The sequence below is a fragment of the Prionailurus viverrinus genome, chromosome D3 (assembly GCF_022837055.1).
Source record: "Prionailurus viverrinus isolate Anna chromosome D3, UM_Priviv_1.0, whole genome shotgun sequence".
NCBI lineage: Eukaryota > Metazoa > Chordata > Mammalia > Carnivora > Felidae > Prionailurus > Prionailurus viverrinus.
The window spans coordinates 64096117-64117603 of NC_062572.1; the positions used below are offsets into that span (position 1 = coordinate 64096117).

At 37.5% G+C, this 21487-nt stretch overlaps 1 protein-coding gene across 2 annotated transcripts in view; it reads left to right on the top strand.

Annotated features, from left to right (window-relative positions):
* The window catches only part of PIK3C3 (phosphatidylinositol 3-kinase catalytic subunit type 3), a 151954-nt gene extending 130693 nt beyond the window's left edge, over positions 1-21261 (top strand). For both annotated transcript variants that reach the window (XM_047828089.1, XM_047828090.1), the window contains 3 exons: positions 1692-1782; positions 11083-11208; positions 20827-21261. In XM_047828089.1, coding sequence (XP_047684045.1) covers positions 1692-1782; positions 11083-11208; positions 20827-20841 — 232 coding nt within the window. In that variant the 3' untranslated portion in view covers positions 20842-21261. The remainder of the gene's footprint in view (positions 1-1691; positions 1783-11082; positions 11209-20826) is intronic.
* Positions 21262-21487: the final 226 nt, after the last annotated feature.

Consider the following 21487-nt stretch of genomic DNA (forward strand, 5'->3'; position numbering starts at 1 on the left):
AATGTCTGGAGACAGTTTTGGTTGTCACAGCTAGGTGAGTACCTCTGGCGTGTGTCTGGTGGGGAGAAGTCTGGGATAGTCCTAGACATTGTACTTCTGCCCTAGTTCTTTACTCTTTCACAGCCCATTTGCTTTAAAAAAGTCTATCTTGGTGCCTGGGTGGCTCAGTTGGTTAAGCGTCTGACTTCGGCTCAGGTCATGATCTCACGGTTCATGGGTTCGAGTCCCGTATCGGGCTCTGTGCTGACAGCTCAGAGCCTGGGGCCTGTTTTGGATTCTGTGTCTCCCTCTCTCTCTCTCTGCCCCTCTCCCACTCATACTCTGGTCTCTCTCTCTCAAAAATAAACATTAAAAAAAAATTTAAAAAAACTCTTTCTCACTGTCTCCACTATCCTTTTCTTCCTTCAGCATAAGACTTCCAGATGTACCCTATCAAAACTAATTTTATTGAGATAAACTGTCACCTATAACCAAATCTAGTGGCCACTTTGCTTTCTTGCCGCTTGACACAGTTGAGCACCCCTTTGTTCCTGAAAACCTTTTTTCGATTTGGTATAACCCGCTTCTCTGTTTTCTTTTTGCTTTGCTGACCACTTCTGCTTCTTTCCTGATTTCTTCCCTCTTCTGTCTGACCTTTACATATTAAACTGTCTAGAATTAAGTTCTGGATCGTTTTTCCCCCTAAACTCCTTTTCAGCATTTTCATCCAGACCTGTGGCTTCAGTTAGGAACCAAATGCTGGTGTTTTGAACTAATACCATCAGCCCTGATATCCCCCCTGAGTTCTCTGACTGCCTACTTGATGTCTTGACTAAGAGTCTGGTAGGCATTTCAAACTCAATATGTCTAAAACAGAATATTACTGATCCTCAGCCCCAAATCCTGCTCTTTGTTCATTCTCTCTTGTTTTGGTGAATAGTAGTTTCCCATTGCTTAGGCTGAATCCTTGGTGACATTCAGTTCTTCTGCCCCCTCTCCCTTGCTCGTTGAAACCATCAGCAAGTGTCATCCACTCCATCTCCAAAGTACATCCAGACAACATCCATATTGTTTCTTTTCTACCTGGACATCTGTGAAATAGTTTCCCTACTTCCATTCTTAGTCCCTACGAGATGGCCAGTGAGAGCTTTTATTCATTTATTTTTATTTTCTTTTTGAGAGAGAGGGAGAGAGAGAGAGGGAGCAGGGGAGAAGAGCAGAGAGAGAGAGAAAGAGAGAAAGAATTCTAAGCACCCTCCATGCTTAGTACAGAGCCTGACACAGGGCTCGATCCCACAACCCTGAGATAATGACCTGAACCAAAATCAAGATTTGGAAACTCAACTGACTAAGTCACCCAGGTGCCTCTAGGGATATTCTTTTTTTTTTTATTATTATTTTTTATTTTATTTTTTAATTTTTTTTTCAACGTTTATTTATTTTTTGGGGACAGAGAGAGACAGAGCATGAACGGGGGAGGGGCAGAGAGAGAGAGGGAGACACAGAATCGGAAACAGGCTCCAGGCTCTGAGCCATCAGCCCAGAGCCTGACGCGGGGCTCGAACTCACGGACCGTGAGATCGTGACCTGGCTGAAGTCGGACGCTTAACCGACTGTGCCACCCAGGCGCCCCTCTAGGGATATTCTTGACAGGAGAAGAAGCTGCAAAATTCTAACACACTGCTATTTTTTCTTTCTTTCCCACTCTCTAGGTATTCTAACCTGATATTGAACTTGTTTTCCTTGATGGTGGATGCAAACATTCCAGATATTGCTCTTGAACCAGATAAAACTGTGAAAAAGGTAACTTTTATGTTTTCTACTTTTTATATATAAAAGATGTTAAGGTTTTAATAACCCATTTCGCCTTGATGTCCCTGGCTCTAGACTCTTAAGTAACATGAATTAAGAAAAAGAGCTATTGTATAATTATTTTTTACCTTCCAGAACACAACAGCCTCTTAGGTCCATGCAGCCAGCTCTGTTCATACCCACAGTCACATGACTAGGTCATTGCATCTACAGAGAAAGCTTACTGCTACAACCATTGCTCTTTTTTTTAGACAGTTGTAGCTCTCCTTTAATAGTCCTGATACGATATCTGATGCCTGGCACGCACAGGCTATACACGCTAAGGATCAGAGACAAAATATTATAATCCTGTCTGGGACAAGCCATTCTATATCCTTCCCACCCATACCTTGGTTACCAGAGTTTCTTTCCATGTCAACAAAGTAGAGACATCCCCTTTAACTCAGCTTCCAAAGAGAAGAAAAAAGGGTAGTCGTCATGTAGGTGAACAGTGATTCAGACTTGCCTTACCATGAATTCTTTGTTTTTTGTTTTTGTTTTTGTTTTTAACATTTATTTATTTTTGAGACACAGAACATGGGGGAGGGGCAGAAAGAGAGGGAGACACAGAATCTGAACTAGGCTCCAGGCTCTGAGCTGTCAGCACAGAGCCAGATGTGGGGCTCAAACTCAACAAACCGCGAGATCATAACCTGAGCTGAAGTCAGACGCTTAACCAACTGAGCCATCCAGGTGCCCCTGTTTTACCATGAATTCTAACAAGAGATGGGAGGAAGGGCAACAGATTTGAAGATTTTTATCTGAATTAGCTTCTGATTCTCTGATTCAGCGGGCGTGTTGGGGGTGGTGTATATAAAGTGCTTTTTTTTATATCCAGAGATGACGTAAGATCGTCTTCAATATCAGTGTGATAATCATTATTGAACTTGAAAGAAAGATAGTAAAACTTTTTACCTTGCAGAAGTATACAGTTACTCAAGGACAGTAGCAGTCTCTGAGATGGAGTCTCTGTGGTGGTTGAAAATAATAATTGGAACCAAAAAGCTCTAAGTTCTGACATAACCAACTCCGAACCAACTCCAGATTCCTCTGGATTGAACATTGTCTTAGTCTATTTGGGCTGCTGTAAGGAAGTACTAGAGACTAGATGGCTTATAAACAACAGAGAAACAAATTTCTTATAGTTTTGGAATTAGGAAGTCCGAGATCAGGGTGTTTGTATGGTCAGGTGAGAGCCCTCTTTGGGTTGACTTTTTGTTATATCTTCATCTGGAAAAAAATGTTAGGGAGCTCTGTGGGATCTCTAAGAGCACCAGTCCCATTCATAAGGGTCCCATGTTCATGACCTAAGTGCCTCCCCAAAGCTCTACCCTAATATCTTCACATCGGGCATTAGTATTTCAACATGGATTTGGAGGAGATACAAATATTCAGACAATTGCAAACATAAATGAGAATCCCTTTTACTTGGTTTTATAAGTCTGTCGCAGACAATGAGGGGTTTTAATGTAAATATTGTTCAGTCTTTTAAGTAAATTATCCTCTTATTAAAACTGCATTTATTATTGTATCCACAAGCACTGTTTCAATAAACACCCTTTTCCCCTTAAGAAATAGACTACTTATCACACTGGTTTTTGGCGTGGCTTGTTTTTGTCATTTATTTTTTATTTATGGACTAAACCTGGTCATCAAGAAAAGTAATTGGTTGATGAAAATTTAAAATTTCCTTGACTATAATTGATGGGTGCACTAGATTCCAAATACTATTATTTTTTTGCTTTTGTTTTTGTTTTTTGCATTGATATATTCAGGATTTGTTTTGCTATGTATTTTAAATCCATTTATCTCTGGTTATATATTCACTTTTCCCTAACTTCACTTGTGTTCAGAGGTCAAATTATGAAAATTCTCTAACGGTGTTTGTCAAACTGAGTCTTCCAGTTTCTTCTGCCAATTAAATTATGTCGTTCTTGTTCTTATTAGATCTTCTATTTCTCTTTGAGAAAGTCATGATTTTACTGTATAAGGTCAGTGACCTTTTGTTAACAGTTGTCTTTGCGGCCCTATCTTTTAACACAGAAGTAATTTATTTTGTGAAGAAAAAAAATGCATGTATGTATTAGTTGTTTGCCTTTAGATGGGTACTCCTTAGCTGTTTTCTGATTTCAATTAAGTGAACCTTGAAAAAAATGTATTTCACCAAATATCTCCTCAAAAGGGTATTTCATAAAAGGTTTTCTTTGCTTTCTGCTCTTTTATTAAGAATATGAAATAATTATTTGCAACATACACTTGACATTAAAGTCCTGATAATGTTGTAAACTTACGCTGGAATAGGCTAAAATGTATGTTTCATAAATTTCATTTTTTAAGAAATGTAAATATTTGGGGCGCCTGGGTGGCTGAGTCGGTTAAGTGTCCGACTTTGGCTCAGGTCATGATCTCAGCTTGTGGGTTCGAGCCCCATGTCGGGTTCTCTGCTGTCAGCACAGAGCCTGGTTTGGATCTTCTGCACCACCCCCCTCCCTGCCCCTTCCCAGCTCATGCTATCTTTCTCTCTCTCAAAAAATAAATAAACATTAAACAGAAAAAATGTAGATTTTTATACCTTGTTGAAATAACAATTGCTAACATTACTTCGAAGTCTTACCACTTGGAACATTTTTGTGTTGGCCTCATGAATAGAAGCCAACTAGGGAAATAGAGTGTAGCAATTTGAAGCTGAGAGAAGGAGAGATTAGTTAAATTATTCGAGTAATCCTAACAAAGTGCAACAATATTTTCCTGTCTCCATAACTTAATTTAGTATATATCAGTTTTGTTTTAATTTTTGAAATTGAATACTTATAGATGGGATACATAATATTTTTGTTGATCAGATTTGTTCATTTCTTATAAAACCCAATTGCCCAAAAAATGTGAGATGGAATCACAATGATTTAAAAACATGGTCATCAATCACAGACATCAGTTAAGTATCTGGTAGTAGTAGGTTAGTGTGCCAGTCTTTGCTATATTGCTGTGGGAAGCTTGCACAGAAGTTGCTTTAATCCTTTTAATAATTTAGAACAAAGTTATCCAAGTAGTCTAATAAAAATAATGCATATTGATAAAAGCAAAGTGTTGTAGTGCTAATATAACTAAACCATAATGGATAGACTAATTTTCAAAAATGAGCAAACAGATCATACTAGTTTTTTCTTTCAGTAAATTTTATATGAACTACTTAAATCATAAAGAATACAGATGCTCATGTAACAAACACCCAGTAATCACCATCTGTATTTAAACATTTTGCCCTATTTGCTTTAAATCCTCTTTTATTAGTGGATCAAAACAGTCATTAGTGTTGAACTGCACCCTACCTGCCTTCCTCTAGTCTAAGGGTGATTATTCTCCTACATTTACCTTTATCCTTCTCATGAATATTTTTTCTACTTCATTCATTCACTCAACAGTATTTATTGAGCTATTTAGATTTACTATGTCTCAAGCACTATCTTATTGTTTGAGTTATAGTAATAATAAAATGAAATTTCTTGCCTTCAATGAGGAGCTTACCTTCTAATAAGGGAAACAGAAAAGAAACAGGATAAAGTAAGTTAAAATATGTAACATATTAATAGTGATTAGTGTTTAGAGAAAAAATAAAAGTGAGGGGAAAATGAAATGTTGAGTTGGCATTGATTTTGAAAATTTTAGGATTTGTGGCCAGGAAGGGCCTCACCAATTAGGTTTGTCAGCTCTTTCTGAATAAATTAAAAGGAGATATTTTATGAACTTGTGGTATGGAAATAAGATTTCTTAGCTCTGTCCGACTAGATTGTCCTAGTGAATAAAAGGAAGTTAAGATATTTGAGATAAAAGACTTGTGTATTCAGAAACTGATGTAACATTGTATGTTGACTGCACTTCAATTAAAAAAAAACAAAACAAAACTGTATTTCCTAGCAAATCACTCACTTTGTTACCAGGGAGAGTGTGTTGAAAAAAGGCAATTGCCTATCTACAGGGAGTTTTGAATTTTCTTAGCTTTTTGATACAGGTGAGTCTCTATTTAGAAAAAAAAAAAGAAAGAAAGAGAAATAGAATAGTTTAATGGATAAACATCACCACTTAGCAGTGCTTTTTCATTCGTGTTTTTCTTTAAATGAGTAATCTTTTAAATTGTGGTAATGAGTTTATTCAAAGGAATTTAACAAGATAATACTGTTTTGTGTTGAAGAATAAAGGGATATGTTCTTTCTCTAAATTGATCTTTGACTAATCTGTAAAACAAAAAAAAATTATATACATATATATTTGTATGAATACATATTTGTATGTATACACATATTTATAATGAATATGTGTATGTATAATTGAAAATCTACAAATTGAAGATCTGTTTCGAATGACCTGTAAAATTAAATTTCCTTGGTGCCTACAAGTTATGTTTATTAAAGCATATAAGCCATAATATCCACTCTTAGGGAGTTTTGGTAATGTAGGTGTCATTTTTCTTTAGCAGTCATGTGTCCTATTACAAACAATTATAACATTGATTCTCTTTTAGCAGTAGTTGGATGGGGGTTTCAGTTTTTATCATTTTTCTTTTTAATTACTCTTTATTTTAAATTCTGGTTTTTATTCAATTAAGGGATTTTTTTCTATTATTATAATGCAGTTCAGATTATCAAATGAACTCAGCAAGGAAATACTGTTTAGATTAAAACTCTTTCTTTCACCTTGATGAATGAAAAGTGTTCCTTTATTGTAATCACTTTTGTGATTGAATAATTATTACAAGGAAAATTTTTTTATTCTAATAATTTAAATAAAAAATTTTGAGAGGAAGTGTCTGCTTTTATTATTTTAATGAAAGTTACTCTTATTTCAGAGATGCTAAACACTAAATTGTTTTAAGCAAAAGTCTTTATTAATGAATGCTAAATTAGTTTCGCAATGATGTGTTTTGAGCTTTCAGAGACAAAGGGTAAAGATTAAGTATAAATGATATCTCTGTGCTCCTTATGAAAGACAATATAGTTTAAATTTATTTTCTTAATGTTTATTTTTTAAGAGAAAGAGTATACAGAGTATGAGTGGAGAAGGGGAAGAGAGAGAGGGAGACAGAATCTGAAGCAGGCTCCAGGCTCTGAGCTGTCAGCACAGAGCCCCACACAGGCCTTGAACCCATGAACCATGAGATCATGACCTGAGCTGAAGCTGGACGCTTAACCAGCTGAGCCACCCAGTCACCCCCAAAGACAATATAGTTTAGTCTAGAAATGTGTGTTGTGTGGGGAATAGCTCTACACCCCTGAGAGTGTGGATGCAAGAAGAGTGTACATCAAAAGGTTATTGAAGACAAACTCAATATTTAGTACTAATTGGAATGTTAGAGACTGTGTTTGTGCATGTTTGTGTGCATGCACACATATAAATAGAGCTTAAGTATACAATCTGAAGAGCAAAGAGAATATAGCTTGAAGAAAATGATTAGAATCTTAAGGACCTAGGGGACAGTACCAAGTAGGCCGGTCAGTATATGTGATACCAAATCAACCATTTATATGCAGTTAACCTTAACTTCATTGTTATAAAAGATTATTTTTTCATATTTGGTAAATAACATCTTTTTATGCCAAATATATATATTCTGTTTGTGTTGCAAGCGCATGTACAAGCATTTAAGTTTTGATCAATTGGCTGAAGTTCTGATTCTTCTGATCTGTAGTTTTTTGATGCTTTTAAAAATAGTTCCAGACCTGTCAGACATCTTTCTAAGTCAAGGAAAATAAAGGATTAAACTCAAAGAAGAGATATGCCATTAATTGGGATTCAGAAATAGGAGAGCTAGTTCATTCAAGATAGACTTTCAGAGGCACCTGGGTGGCTCAGTCAGTTGAGCATCCTACTTCAGTTCAGGTCATATGAGTCATACGAGCCATACTTCAGCTCAGGTCATAAGAGTTTGAGCCCCGAGTCGGGCTTTGTGCTGACAACACAGAGCCTGGAGCCTTCTTCGGATTCCGTGTCTCCCCCTTGCTCTCTGCCCCTACCCTGCTCATGCCCTGTCTCTCTCAAAAATAAATGTAAAAAAAAAAAAAAAATTAAAAACAAAAAAAAAAAAAGCCCAGACCTTTAGATGTCCCTCCGCCGAATCATCCTTCACTCTTTATGCCCACCTCTCTTGTACTTCCCCAGCCTGAAGCTGCAGAGCTGTTGGGTCATTTGGTATACCTCCCATCTAGCAAAGAGATGAGCACCGTTCCACGGCCATGGTTGTTGTACTGTGTCCTTCTTCATTTTTGTGGTAGTTAAATTCTATACTTAACAGTAAATACTAAATACGACCATTTTTTATCTGCTTGGAAACATCATTTTCTCCTTGCCTGTTTTTTCCAAAGTATATATGGATCACTTATAAGAGGAGAAAGGAGTAGAGTATAATCTCGTGCAGTGGCATGAGATTGTCTGGAAGTGTGAGACCCCTGCCATCAGTTAAGGGTCTTTGGGTTGGCTTCATAAATTCTCTGTGCCTCAGTTTCTGCATCTTCTAGATGGAAATACTATTCTACTTCACTGCTATCTCAGAGTCAGGCAAAATCTTGATGTGAAGTGTTTTACACAAAGTGGTCATCAATAACATTGACTTTTATTTTTTAGGAACCATTCTCATACGTTTCTACTAATTTTTCTAGTACTTCTTGTTATTGGGAATCAACTGGAACTATAAATATGAAACAAAGAAATTTCTGTTACTGGAAATTACAGACCAACTAAAGTAGTTCTTTGCAGAGGTATAAGGAATTGCTATAGGAAGGGAGACATTTTTGGAAGATCTACTTCAGTTGATTTTGCCGGTGACTAACTTAGTTTCTGTTCTTCTATAGGCTGTGAAACAGTGGGGGAGAATATTATTATCATCTCACCTTGGTATATCCATTTAATAATGAACAACAGGGATAAAGTGAAGGAGATTATTTATTAATAAATATGTCACATTTTAAATCTTACACAGTAGTTCTAGCTTCAAAATGTGAAAAAATAAAGCACCCTTTTGAGTTAAAAGAACAGTTTTTTTGTTTTTAATTTGCAGGGCCTAAGAATCATGTTTACTATTTAGTTTTTCTTTTTTTAAAAATATAATTTATTGTTAAATTGGCTTCCATACAACACCCAGTGCTTATCCCAACAAGTGCCCTCCTCAGTGCCCATCACCTACTTTCTCCTCTTCCCCACCCCCCATCAACCCTCAGTTTGCTCTCTGTATTTAAGAGTCCCTTGTGGTTTGCCTTCCTCCCTCTCTGTTTGTAACTTGGTTCCCCCCTTCGCTTCCCCCATGGTCTTCTGTTAAGTTTCTCAAGATACACTGACTTATTTTACTTAGCATAATACTCTCCAGTTCCATCCATGTTGCTGCAAATGGCAGGATTTAGTTCTTTCTCATTGCCAAGTAGTATTCCATTGTGTATATAAACCACATCTTTATCTATTCATCAGTTGATGGACATTTACGCTTTTTCCATAATTTGGTTATTGTTGAAAGCACTGCTATAAACATTGGGGTACCTGTGTCCCTATGCGTCAGCACTCCTGTATTCCTTGGGTAAATTCCTAGTATTGCTATTGCTAGGTCATAGGGTAGTTCTATTTTTAATTTTTTGAGGAACCTCCACACTGAGGTTGCATTCAGAGCAGCTGCACCAGTTTGCATTCCCACCAACAGTGCAAGAGGGTTCCCATTTCTCCACATCCTCGCCAGCATCTACAGTCTCCTGATTTGTACATTTTAGCCACTCTGGTGTGAGGTGGTATCTCAAGTGTGGCTTTCATTTGTATTTCCCTGATTATGAGTGACATTGAGCGTCGTTTCATGTGTCTGTTGGCCATCTGGATGTCTTCTTTGGAAAAGTGTCTATTCATGTCTTCTACCCATTTTTTACCTGGGTTATTTGCTTTTTGGGTGTTGAGCTTGATAAGTTCTTTATAGATTTTGGACACTAGCCTTTTATCAGATATGTCATTTGCAAATATCTTTTCCCATTCTGTCGGTTACCTTTTAGTTATGTTGATTGTTTCCTTTGCAGTGCAGAAGCTTTTTATCTTCATGAGGTCCCAATAGTTCATTTTTGCTTTTAATTCCTTTGCCTTTGGAGATGTAACAAGTAAGAAATCCCTGCAGCTGAGGTCAAAGAGGTTGTAGCCTGCTTTCTCCTAGGGTTTTGATGGTTTCCTGTCTCACATTCAGGTCTTTCATCCATTTTGAGTCTGTTTTTGTGTATGGTGTAAGAAAGTGGTCTAGTTTCATTCTCCTTCACATTGCTGTCCAGTTCTCCCAGCACCATTTGTTAAAGAGATTGTCTTTGGGGCGCCTGGGTGGCTCAGTCGGTTGAGCGCCTGATTTCGCCTCAGGTCATGATCTCACAGTTCGTGAGTTCAAGCCCCGCATCGGGCTCTGTGCTGACAGCTCAGAGCCTGGAGCCTGCCTCGGATTCTGCGTCTCCCTCTCTCTCTACCCCTTCCCCACTCATGCTATGTCTCTCTCTGTCTCTCAAAAATGAATAAACATTAAAAAAAATTAAAAATAAAATAAAATAAAGAGACTGTCTTTTTCCATTGGATACTCTTTTCTGCTTTGTCAAAGATTAGTTGTTCGTATATTTTTCGTTTCTCTATTCTATTCCATTGGTCTATATGTCTGTTTTTGTGCCAATACCATACTATCTTGATGATTACAGCTTTGTAGTAGAGGCTAAAGTCTGGGATTGTGATGCCTCCCATGTTGGTTTTCTTCTTCAGTATTAGTTTGGCAATTTGGGGTCTTTTGTGGTTCCATACAAATTTTAGGGTTGTTCTGACTTTGAGAAGAATGCCAGTGCAATTTTGATTGGGATTGCATTGAATGTGTAGATTGCTTTGGGTAGTATTGACATTTTAACAATATTTATCCTTCCAATCCATGAGCATGGAATGTTGTTGCACTTCTTTGTATCTTCTTCAATTTCCTTTATAAGCTTTCTATACTTTTCAGCATACAAATCTTTTACATCTTTGGTTAGGTTTATTCCTAGGTAGCAACCAACAAGGATAGGGTGATTTACAGCATATAGCAAAAAGTAAACTTTGACACTCAAAAGAATAATAACTTCAGAACTTCTTGTAAGTTATAAAACACTTCTTTGTCACAGAAATCAGTCATAATATATTGTAATAACATCTGTATCCATTTGGTTCTGTCTCTTCAAAGTATGTCTCCCCCCTCCACCCCCCCTTCAAGACTAACATACTATGATCTTATAGGTTCAGGATAAATTCCGACTAGACCTGTCTGATGAAGAGGCCGTGCATTACATGCAGAGTCTGATTGATGAAAGTGTCCATGCTCTTTTTGCTGCAGTGGTAGAACAGATTCACAAGTTTGCCCAGGTAAGTTCTCAGTGCAGTGGACTTTATCTCTGCCTCCCCGTGTCCAGCCCAGAGTCCTCAGAAAGCCATACTTTTCTCCTGCTAATGATGCCTTTTCCTTATTTTCTTTGCCAAGTCGTTTTTGCCATCTCACCAGCCAGCCATTGTGAACATGCCACGTACATTATCAATTCTAAAACAGCCCACTGAAATTTTCTTAGTCGTCAGCTAAATTGTGGAGTATCAGCATTGGTGTATTTGTCCTTTGGCGTCAGTGATGATTGTAAACCTTCCTTGAGAATGATCATGGGTCTAACGGTGGCCTTGGCAAGTGAGACTTGAGCACATGTTGGGTTTTCACAAATGGTGAAATGCTGGGAAAGGAGTTTTGAAGCTGAGTGAAGCAGTGCGCATCATGTACTGAAAAGGTCTGTCTGTAGCCTTACTGTTAGCAGAAGCTTGCATACAAATTTCTGAGGGAGGGAGACCTTTTCACACTAGCCTGTGATGCTAAACCTCAGGTTTAAAGCCTGGTTTCATTATGAATTTCATAATGAGGATGATTATGAAAATGGTGAGCAAACAGAAAAATGAGACCTCTTTCCCCCTGCCCCCTACCCTCACACTCTTCTCCTTGTGCACCCCTTCCTCACTTTGCATATTCTGTTGGTAATTTTACTAATCACCCAAGCTCAAAGCCTGTCCGCTTGACTTCTCCCTCACCCGGTACCATTGTACCACCGAGCCTTGCCAGTTTAACTATTTCTTTAATTACCATTTTCTATCATTTTTGGACTCCTAACATTTTAATCCGTTTTTTGCTCTTTACGATACCTTGGATAACTAAAATGCTTTATAACTCTTCTCTCTGTTTTAGCCTTTTTTTTTCTGTAAGCATTTTTTATTCTAAATATCAGATATATTTTCACAATATAATGTTTTACTTTGTCCTCTCGCCCCCCTTGTTAATGTCAATGTGCAGTGTTTCCCCGTTGCCTAACAGTGAAGACTGGTCTCTGGAAGCTCAAGGCCTTCCAGGATTGTATTCCAAGCTACTTTCCAAGCTGTTTCCCTAATACCGTCTCTGAATATTTTGATCTCTTCTGTCTCTGTGATTACTTTGCAGCTGCCATTTCGTCAGCACCAGAACATCCTTCTTTTCTTATAATGAATCTTTGGTAAACTTACGCTTACCAAATCCAGTCTGTCCACCAAGATGTATTCTTAATGCCACTTTGATTGATCTTCCTCTGGATATTTATAATACTTTTAACTTTATTGAGTTGCACTTATGTTTGCTTTCTATTATAGATATTTGTTAACGTTTATTTATTTTTGAGACAGAGAGAGACAGAGCATGAATGGGGGAGGGTCAGAGAGAGGGAGACACAGAATCTGAAACAGGCTCCAGGCTCTGAGCTGTCAGCACAGAGCCTGATGCGGGACTCGAACTCACAGACCACGAGATCATGACCTGAGCCGAAGTTGACCGCTTAACCGACTGAGCCACCCAGGCGCCCCTCTATTACAGATACTTGGATTCTTGTCTTATAACTCCGAAAATGCAAACTTCTTGAAGTCAGGGCTATATCTATTACTCACCTATTAGTACAGTGGCTTATCCACTTAAAAAATATCCAATGAACTTAAAGGGGTTTCTTCCTGTAGATGTTAGCTTATACTCTTTTCCTGGCTTAACAAAAAGTTTCTTCTCCCAGAATACCAATTCAGGTCATATTTTATTATAGGGACCAAATCAAGTTCTGCGTCCCAGGTTATTAATCCTAGCCAGTCAATTCTCAAGAGAATAAACTGTGATTCAGATGGTATGTAAGTAAGTGATTTGTCTAGCTAATTGTGAATCTGAGTCCACACATAATACAGCAGAGTGTTTTACAGCAATAGAAGCAATAGAATAGGATAGAAGTCCAGAACGGTTTAATAACTTAGCCATCTTCATGTGGCTAACAAAGAAGGGACAGAACCAAAACTTGAACCGAGATCTTTTGACTTCTGTATCTAGTATTTTGAAGCCAGTTCTCTTGTCAACATTTTGCCCACCACTATTTATGTTATGTGTTAATGAAATTTTCTGTGGCATAGCCCATGCAATCCTGTTATTTTCTCTCCCTTTTTCTTTCCCTTTATTTTTTAAGTTATTTATAAAAAATTTTTAATGTTTATTCATTTTTGAGAGACAGAGACAGAGACAGAATGAGTGGGGGAGGGGTAGTGACAGAGAGGGGGTGACACAGAATCCAAAGCAGTCTCCAGGCTCTGAGCTGTCAGCACAGAGCCTGATGCCGGCCTCGAACTCACAGACCATTAGATCATGACCTGAGCTGAAGTTGGATGCTTAAGTGACTGAGCCACCCAGGCGCCCCTCTTTTTATTTTTTTTTTTTTAAGACAGAGAAAGACATGCAGCACAATGGGGGAGGGGCAGAGAGAGGAAGATACAGAATCCAAAGCAGTCTCCAGGCTCTGAGCTGTCAGCACAGAGCTGGATTCCAGGCTTGAACTCATGAACTGTGAGATCATGACCTGAGCCAAAGTCAGACACTTAACCGACTGAGCCACTCAGTCGCCCATCTCTCTCTGCCTTTTTCTATGTACACCTTTTGATTTTCTTTTTTAATACTCAAATAGTTTTAACATGTTTGAGGTTAGAAACTTTTAACTTCTGTGTCTTTGCATTTCCTTTAGAGTTGGTTATTTATATTTTATTTTGCTCTGTCCTTATTGACAACTGTACAAATTTCTCTCCTTCATGGGTTTTCTTTCTTGTATACTTGAAGTTTCTCATTTTTCTCCCTTATTTTCCTGGACATTTATTTACCATATATAATGGAGCTAAAATTCCACATTTGAAATTAATGCAGCTGCCTAACACCTCATTTCAGATTATCTGTAGCTATGTAACAAACCTGAACTTCCTAGCTTAAAAAACTTAAAAAACTTCTCATGATTCTCTAGTCAAGATTTCAGCCAGAGCCCAACCACATGGTTCTTTTGTTTCCTGTTACGTCAGGTGGGTTCACTATTCAGCTGCTTTCAGCCCATGATTGGCTTTGTCTGAAGGGCCCAGAAGGTTTCACACATCTCTTTGGCGCTCTTCCAGACGGCCTCTCCACTTCTCTCATCACTCAGGACTCTAGCCGGGGCTGCTGTTCTACTGCATGGTAACTGGCTGCTCCACAGGAACGCGAGAACAGAAGCAGCAGGCCTCTTAGAGCAAGTCTCAAGGCCAGCCCCTGTTCTCAGGAACAAGAGATAGAGTGTTCTCTTGGGAGGAGAGGGATTAAGTGTTACATCTTTGAAGGCTTAACTACCACTCATCTGATACAATCCAGGTTAAAGTTTGAGCCTTCAAGTTCTGTAAATGAACTTGTGGCATACTTTACTATAGTTTTGAAATTGTGTTGTCAATTACATAAGATGCCTGTTTTTGCATTGCTCACTCCATCTAAGAATAGAAAGACTCTTTTTCTTAATATTCTGTGTTAAAAATAGAGGAGACAGAAAGCTAGATTAAAAAAAAGGGACCACATATTATCTGGAGGAGGTAGTAATAGAGGCATCTTCATTTACCAATGTCTCTGGGCCTCAGTTTCCACATCGGTAAAGTGATTGGTATTGAGGTAAACGCTAATATAAATTTAATCTATAATCAGAGATGTACAAAGGTCACTTGCTTTCCATATATAAAGCTTATACTGACTACTACAAAAACTAAAAGTAAATGAAACCCCCAGCACTGATGGCTAAATTATGAAGGTTGGTCAGAACTAAGAGTTGATGCACATACCTTTAATGTTCACAGAGAAAATATGAATATGGGTGATAAATTGGTAATAGAGATGGATGTATTCTCAGATGTGGGAAGGATCATTTTATACATATGAACTAATGGATGATTATATTTCTTGGAAAGAAGTATTAAGTCTTTTAGGTTTCTATTTTCTTAGAAATCCTGGATAAATAGTTATTTGATCTTCCTTGGTCTTCGTTGTTACACACTTTCTTGGGCTAGGATAGATTCTTGATAACAAAATAGTGTTATTATCTAAAATTAAGGCTGTAGCAGCATGAATATTAATAAGAGCAAATATCTGGATTATTCCAGTGACTTAATACTACCAGCATCATCCCAGACAGGTAAAAGTGGAGGTTTAATGCAACATGAATATTTATGTAGACAAAAATTTTTAGACCATCTCTCTCAGCTGTCTACTTTATAATGACAGATAACAGTGTCTGAGACAACAATAGCCATACTTTATTTTTTTGAACTTTGTATTTCATATAGTGCTTCGCTATTTTTTAATATTATATAATCCTTAACAACCACAAAAGTGAGTTTTAACATTCTCTTCTTTTATAAATGAGAAGGCTGAGCCACATAAAACGTTTCCTAACTTATTAAATTCAGGTCTTTACCAGAATATCCCCTTTTCTACATCCTAAGAGATGAACTTGAAAATGCTCATGCTATCTGAGGTTTCCTTAAATATATTTGTCACCTATCTGTACTCTTGTGCAACTGAAACAATATCAGAATAAGAATAAACTAAGGATGTTTGATTTCATTGGAATTTCTTTAGGCATTGAGGGTTACAAGAGACACTGAGTAAAGTTTTAACTTCACATAGTCTTTTGAAATTATCAAATGACAGAAGCATAGCTATATCTAAACTGAAGTTTATTTTCTTCTTGAAACTCACACTTCTAAATGCAGTATATTTTCTAAATAGTGACTATGTATCTTTTTTAGGTAGTGATACTAATAAATTATTTGCACATGCAAATCCGGGTGACCAACATCTGTTTCTTCTGGTCACTCAAAGCATTTATTATAAAGATGTACACTGCTAAATGAGTTTGGCTAATTTTAGTGCATTCCTATTAATCACTGTGGATTGTAGGACAGTTTTCTAAAAATGGAGATAAATTAATTGATACATGTTAACAAAAACTATAGTTTTTCAGCATAAAAGAAATTATAGTCTATAAGAAGACCACAAAATTGCCACATAGAACTATTATGTTGCAATGCTGAAAAGCCTTATTTTCTTCCATCATACCATTTGCTAGGAAGGGTAGAGATTAAACACTGCAATATATGTTGCCTAGCAACACCCACCTATTAGTGATACAAATTTTCCACTGAAAAACACTTTTATTTAGGTCATTGTCTTTGAAATTGCTTCATCAGAACTCTTGTCTCCACTGAAATGGCCTTTAAAAGGCTTTCTAGTCTTAGCTGCACAGAAAGGTAGAGGTCACTTAGTTTGGGGCACTTACTGCACTAAAACTAGGCCTTTGGATGGTGATCTCTCACAGTACAACCCATTTCTTCCCTGTTTTTACTTTCTCCTGTCTCTCTCTTTACCGATTGATGATAGAAGGCTAGAAAGTGGGGTGTGGTTTCCAATCATTTTAATACTTAGAGATGCATTTTTTGCAGACTGAGAGTAAAACAGTAACAGATTGGGTTCAGAAAGTCTGCCTAAATTCCAGCCCAAGATACCGAGAACACATTACTGCTATACATTTGGCAAGAATCCTTACTTAGCCCCTGTGGTGTTCAAGGGGGAAAAGCACAGGTCCAAGCAGGGGGGCACCTGAACTTAACACTTGAGGTAAAGTTATGTGCCTTTAACTGAAGAGAATTCAACTATACATACTTGTGGGGATTAAAAGAAAAATGAAAGGAGAAAAACAATGTGGTTATTCTACCTGATGTTTTTCCTGAAGAGCATACGTCCTCTAATAAATGTGAGAGGAGCTCCTTTGGTAATGTTTCAGACCCAGTGTCTCCCATGACTGTGCTGCGTGTGATTCCGGTATTGAAGATTCTTGTGTTTTGCACAACACGGCTTCTGAGTGCAGGCAATCTATCTGCCCCATCTGCTGCTCAGAGAAACAAGTTGTTTTGCATCGGTATTAAGGGAAAAGCTTCCTGTTTTGGACTTTTGGGGGAGATAACTGTCTGCAATGTGTTTCCTTGTGAAGGGCTTTTCTCGAGTAATCGTGTTTTTTTGTGTTGCTATTTTACTTTTGTGTACTGACCTTACCACTGACCACAGCGTAGATGTTTGCACTGTGCCTGCTCTACCCTCTACTCTCCCGTGAGAGCGCATAGATGCAGAAGATGCCCGCAGAGAGGAGAAGAGACCATCATTTCTGAGTTTATGTTATATGGACCGTATTTTACCGTTTGGAATAAAGGACAACAGTATAAAATATTTTATTGAACAAAACAAAGAGTATTAAATTCTTTAGCCAAAGAGAAATTTTTCTCAAGAAACAAACTTTTTTTTTTAATTAAATAATTTTCTAAAGAGTCAGATGATTCCCAGACCAGTGGCTTAAATAAGTATCATAATGCCAGTATACCATACAAAACTATTTTATATCATTTTGTGTCCCCCATCTGATCTATTCCTAATTTGTTTGAATTATCCTGGGAGGAATAAAAATTAACAACAAAGAAACAGCAATAATAGTAGTAATTACAGCCTATTGAACACTTGGATGTACCAGGAATTATGTAAAGAGATTTCTCTGCATTGCCTTGTTTAATCCTCACACCTGTGAAGTGTGTATATCACCAGGCGCGTTTCATCGATGAGAAAACCGAGGCTGAGGTTAAATAACATACACAAGGTCTCGTGGTTAATAGGGGACAAAAGTCCAGAATCAAACCCAGACCTGTGGTTGTAGAAATAGACAGTAGTTTCTAAATCATGTTTTTCTTGATACACGTTAAAGCTTTAATTTAATGGAGGTGAATGGATTTTTTTGTGAGTAGCGAGTTTTAAAAAATACACTTGTAAATAAAAAAAAGAAACGATCTTTAATTTTTCTTTGATCTTTCATCTGCCCAGTGAAAGAAAAAGTCAGCTGTGCAGACAGCCAATGGAGTATGATATAAAAAGGAGCCATTGGGAGTAGTTACTCCCAGGTAAATATGGTAAATGTGGGACAACATTTATTTTGCACGTTGGTCATAAACCAGTCTTGCTTGAATTTTATTGACCCACATGTGCTCTCTGTTGCACTGCTGTCAGCACCATGGCACGAATAGCCATCAAAACCTGTGACATTTAAAAACCTACTAGAGGAGCTTGCTGCATTCCAAATGTTTTAAAGTCTTAAGATCAGTTAATTACTATAATAGCAACAGTCAGCAGAATGCCCCAGAATTTTCAGCTAAAATGCCCTGCAGTTTACTTTTTATCTGTAGAAATTTAATTTCTTTTAATTTAATTTAAATTCTTAATTTCTTCTCCGGGGAAGGTTTTTAAACACTTGAGTATCATCCACGGTGAGATTTGTCTGTTTGCTTCATTAACTGCTTTTAGGAAGGTTAGTCGTCATAACCTTGTTTTTCTGCCCTTCTGGTTACATTTAACTTTTTTTTAATAAATTCATCAAATGTACAGGGCGTTTGAATATTTTGGGACTGGCTCTGCTACGTAGTATTACTAATTTTTTTCTCACAGAGACACTTTGAAGTACTTAGGAGATATATTATAGACCGTTTGTTCAGTAGCAGTGTTTTTCTCACACATACAAACACATATATACACTTGTGTGGTTTTTCTATCGTTTTCAGGATATTTAGACTTCCTAACAGGTCTGTGAGGACCCTTCACAATTTGGCTCTAACCTGCATTTTCAGCTTTAATCATTTTCTACCAGCCTTAAAAAGAGTCCTTTTTGTATTATACTCTAATGATTTACCCCCATGACAATTTCCCATACGTAGTATTTCCCCCCAAACCCTCACAAGCACTACCTCTTTGCTCTTTGCCAGGGATGAGTTCCCCAACCATTGCCCAACTTTTGGATATGTTTGTGTGTGTATATGAGTGGTGACTCTCTCTATGAGCATTTTGTCTTCAGGTTTTGTTTTTTTTGTTTTTTTTGTTTTTTTTTTTTGTCTTAAGTAACTTGGGGACTCTCACACAACCTGAGGCATTCCTGGCACATGGTAGGCACCAAATAAATGTATGTGATTTTATATAAGTGTCCAGGACCATTTGAGAAGTTGATTTTCTCTGATACCATCTTCTTGAAAATATTCAAACAGCGTTTTGTTTTCTTTTTTTCCCTAACTAGGCTCCATGCCCAGCATGGAGCCCAGCATGGGGCTTAAACTCAAAACCCTGAGATCAAGACCTGAGCTGAGATTAAGAGTTGGATGCCTAAACTACTGAGCCATCTAGGTGCCCCTATACAGCTTCTTTTTATTTTATTTTTTATTTTTTTAAATTTTTTTTACATTTATTCATTTTTGAGAGACAGTGCACAAGCGAGGGAGGGGCAGAGAGAGAGGGAGACACAGAATCTGAACCAGGCTCCAGGCTCTGAGCTGTCAGCACAGAGCCTGACGCGGGGCTCAAACTCACAAACCACGAGATCACGACCTGAGCCAAAGTCAGGCACTCAACCGACTGAGCCACCCAGGTGCCCCCTATACTGCTTCTTAAATCAGAAATTACATTCCTCTTATTAGCATTAAAGCTGAATCTTACCATTTTCTTGCTAGGATTGCCACCCTAAATCATATCAGACCAAAATCAGTCAGCATCTTTGACATTTTTACACATACACGTGAACGCACATCCACATCCACAAATACTTGTCAGTGAGTTTTTTTCCCCCTCATGTTTTTTATCAGAGTAATAATGAGGTGAAGTTCACGGAAACAAGATTTTGTTTCACATGTACAGCATTCTTATTTCCTCCGAGATAATGGCCAACATCTATTTTATTGAATAAGATGGCACATGAGTTATGGATGACTCAGTGTATGTTCGCCCAACAGGGAGAGTTGTTTGTGCTGAGAAAGTGGTGGTTGGTGGCATCTGTACTTGTTAATGACAACCGTTAACTGTTACAGATTATTTTTGCTTAGTAGTTCTCAAAAGTAAGCATCCTCTCAGTTTCAATGAATGCTAATGTAGAGAGAAAATGAGAAGAGGGTCAGTGTCACAGATCTCTTTATCAGCCATATTGAGCTAACTGTGAAGAAAAGTAGCAAAAATAGGTGATAAAAGCATTGTTTTCTTTTATTTTTACTTGGTATCGTAAAATCAAACACTGTTTGTATGTTGGCCCCCAAACAACTCTTGACCGGGCTTCCTTGTTCTTTCAGGACTACTTTCTTTTTATTTATTTATTTATTTATTTATTTATTTTTAACTTTTTTTTTTTTCAACATTTATTTATTTTTGGGACAGAGAGAGACAGAGCATGAACGGGGGAGGGGCAGAGAGAGAGGGAGACACAGAATCGGAAACAGGCTCCAGGCTCTGAGCCATCAGCCCAGAGCCTGACGCGGGACTCGAACTCACGGGCCGCGAGATCGTGACCTGGCTGAAGTCGGACGCCCAACCGACTGCGCCACCCAGGCGCCCCCAGGACTACTTTCTTTGATTTGATTCCAGCTCAGTACTGGAATAAAGTGGTTGCACTCAATGAAGTGGAATAAGCAACAGGTTTTCACAGTCTCTAAAAACGTCATGACAAAACTAAGCATTTTTTTTTTTTTAAACTATAGACTCTGTTGTCTTTCTTTGTGAACATTGATGTTAATTACTACTTGTTTATCTGTTTTTAATTTTCATAGTACTGGAGAAAATGAAACTGGGTTTGGCATCTCAAAATGTTTGGCTCTGTAAGAGAACTACTTTAGAAGCAACCTCTGTATAAGGAAGACTTCAGAGTGACAAGGAAGAGAACATTTAATCTTCAAGATACCATATATCCTAAATGTTACATGGTGCCTGAATTCAATTTCCTTGGATGTCCCTGTCTAAATATTGTCTTGAAGGGTTTGTTTTGAAATATTGTATATATTTATTTTCAAATGTACACATTGTTAATAAGCTAAGAAGTGAAAAATTTATTCCAGGATCATGTATATACTTTGAGAGTTCTGGAAGAATTTTATGTTGAAATAGTAAAACATTTTAGTCTCTGCGTTTGAAATGTTCTTTTTTTTTTTTTTTTTTTTAATCATCTCTTCACACCAAGACAGCAGTTATGAATTTGGACTATCTCACTTAAGAAAGCTTTTTTGTTGTGTCTCTCCCTTCTCCCTCCTTCTCTTCCGCCTCTTTCTCCCCTGCTCATGTTTGTTTTTGCCTAATCTACAGTACTTAAAGGTTTACATATTGTGACTCATTCTTGTACAAAAGTTCAACAATTGCATATACTTCAAATAAGACAGTCATTTTCTCTCATTATTAAATATATATCTTTTTTGAAAACTATAGTTAGTTCACAGT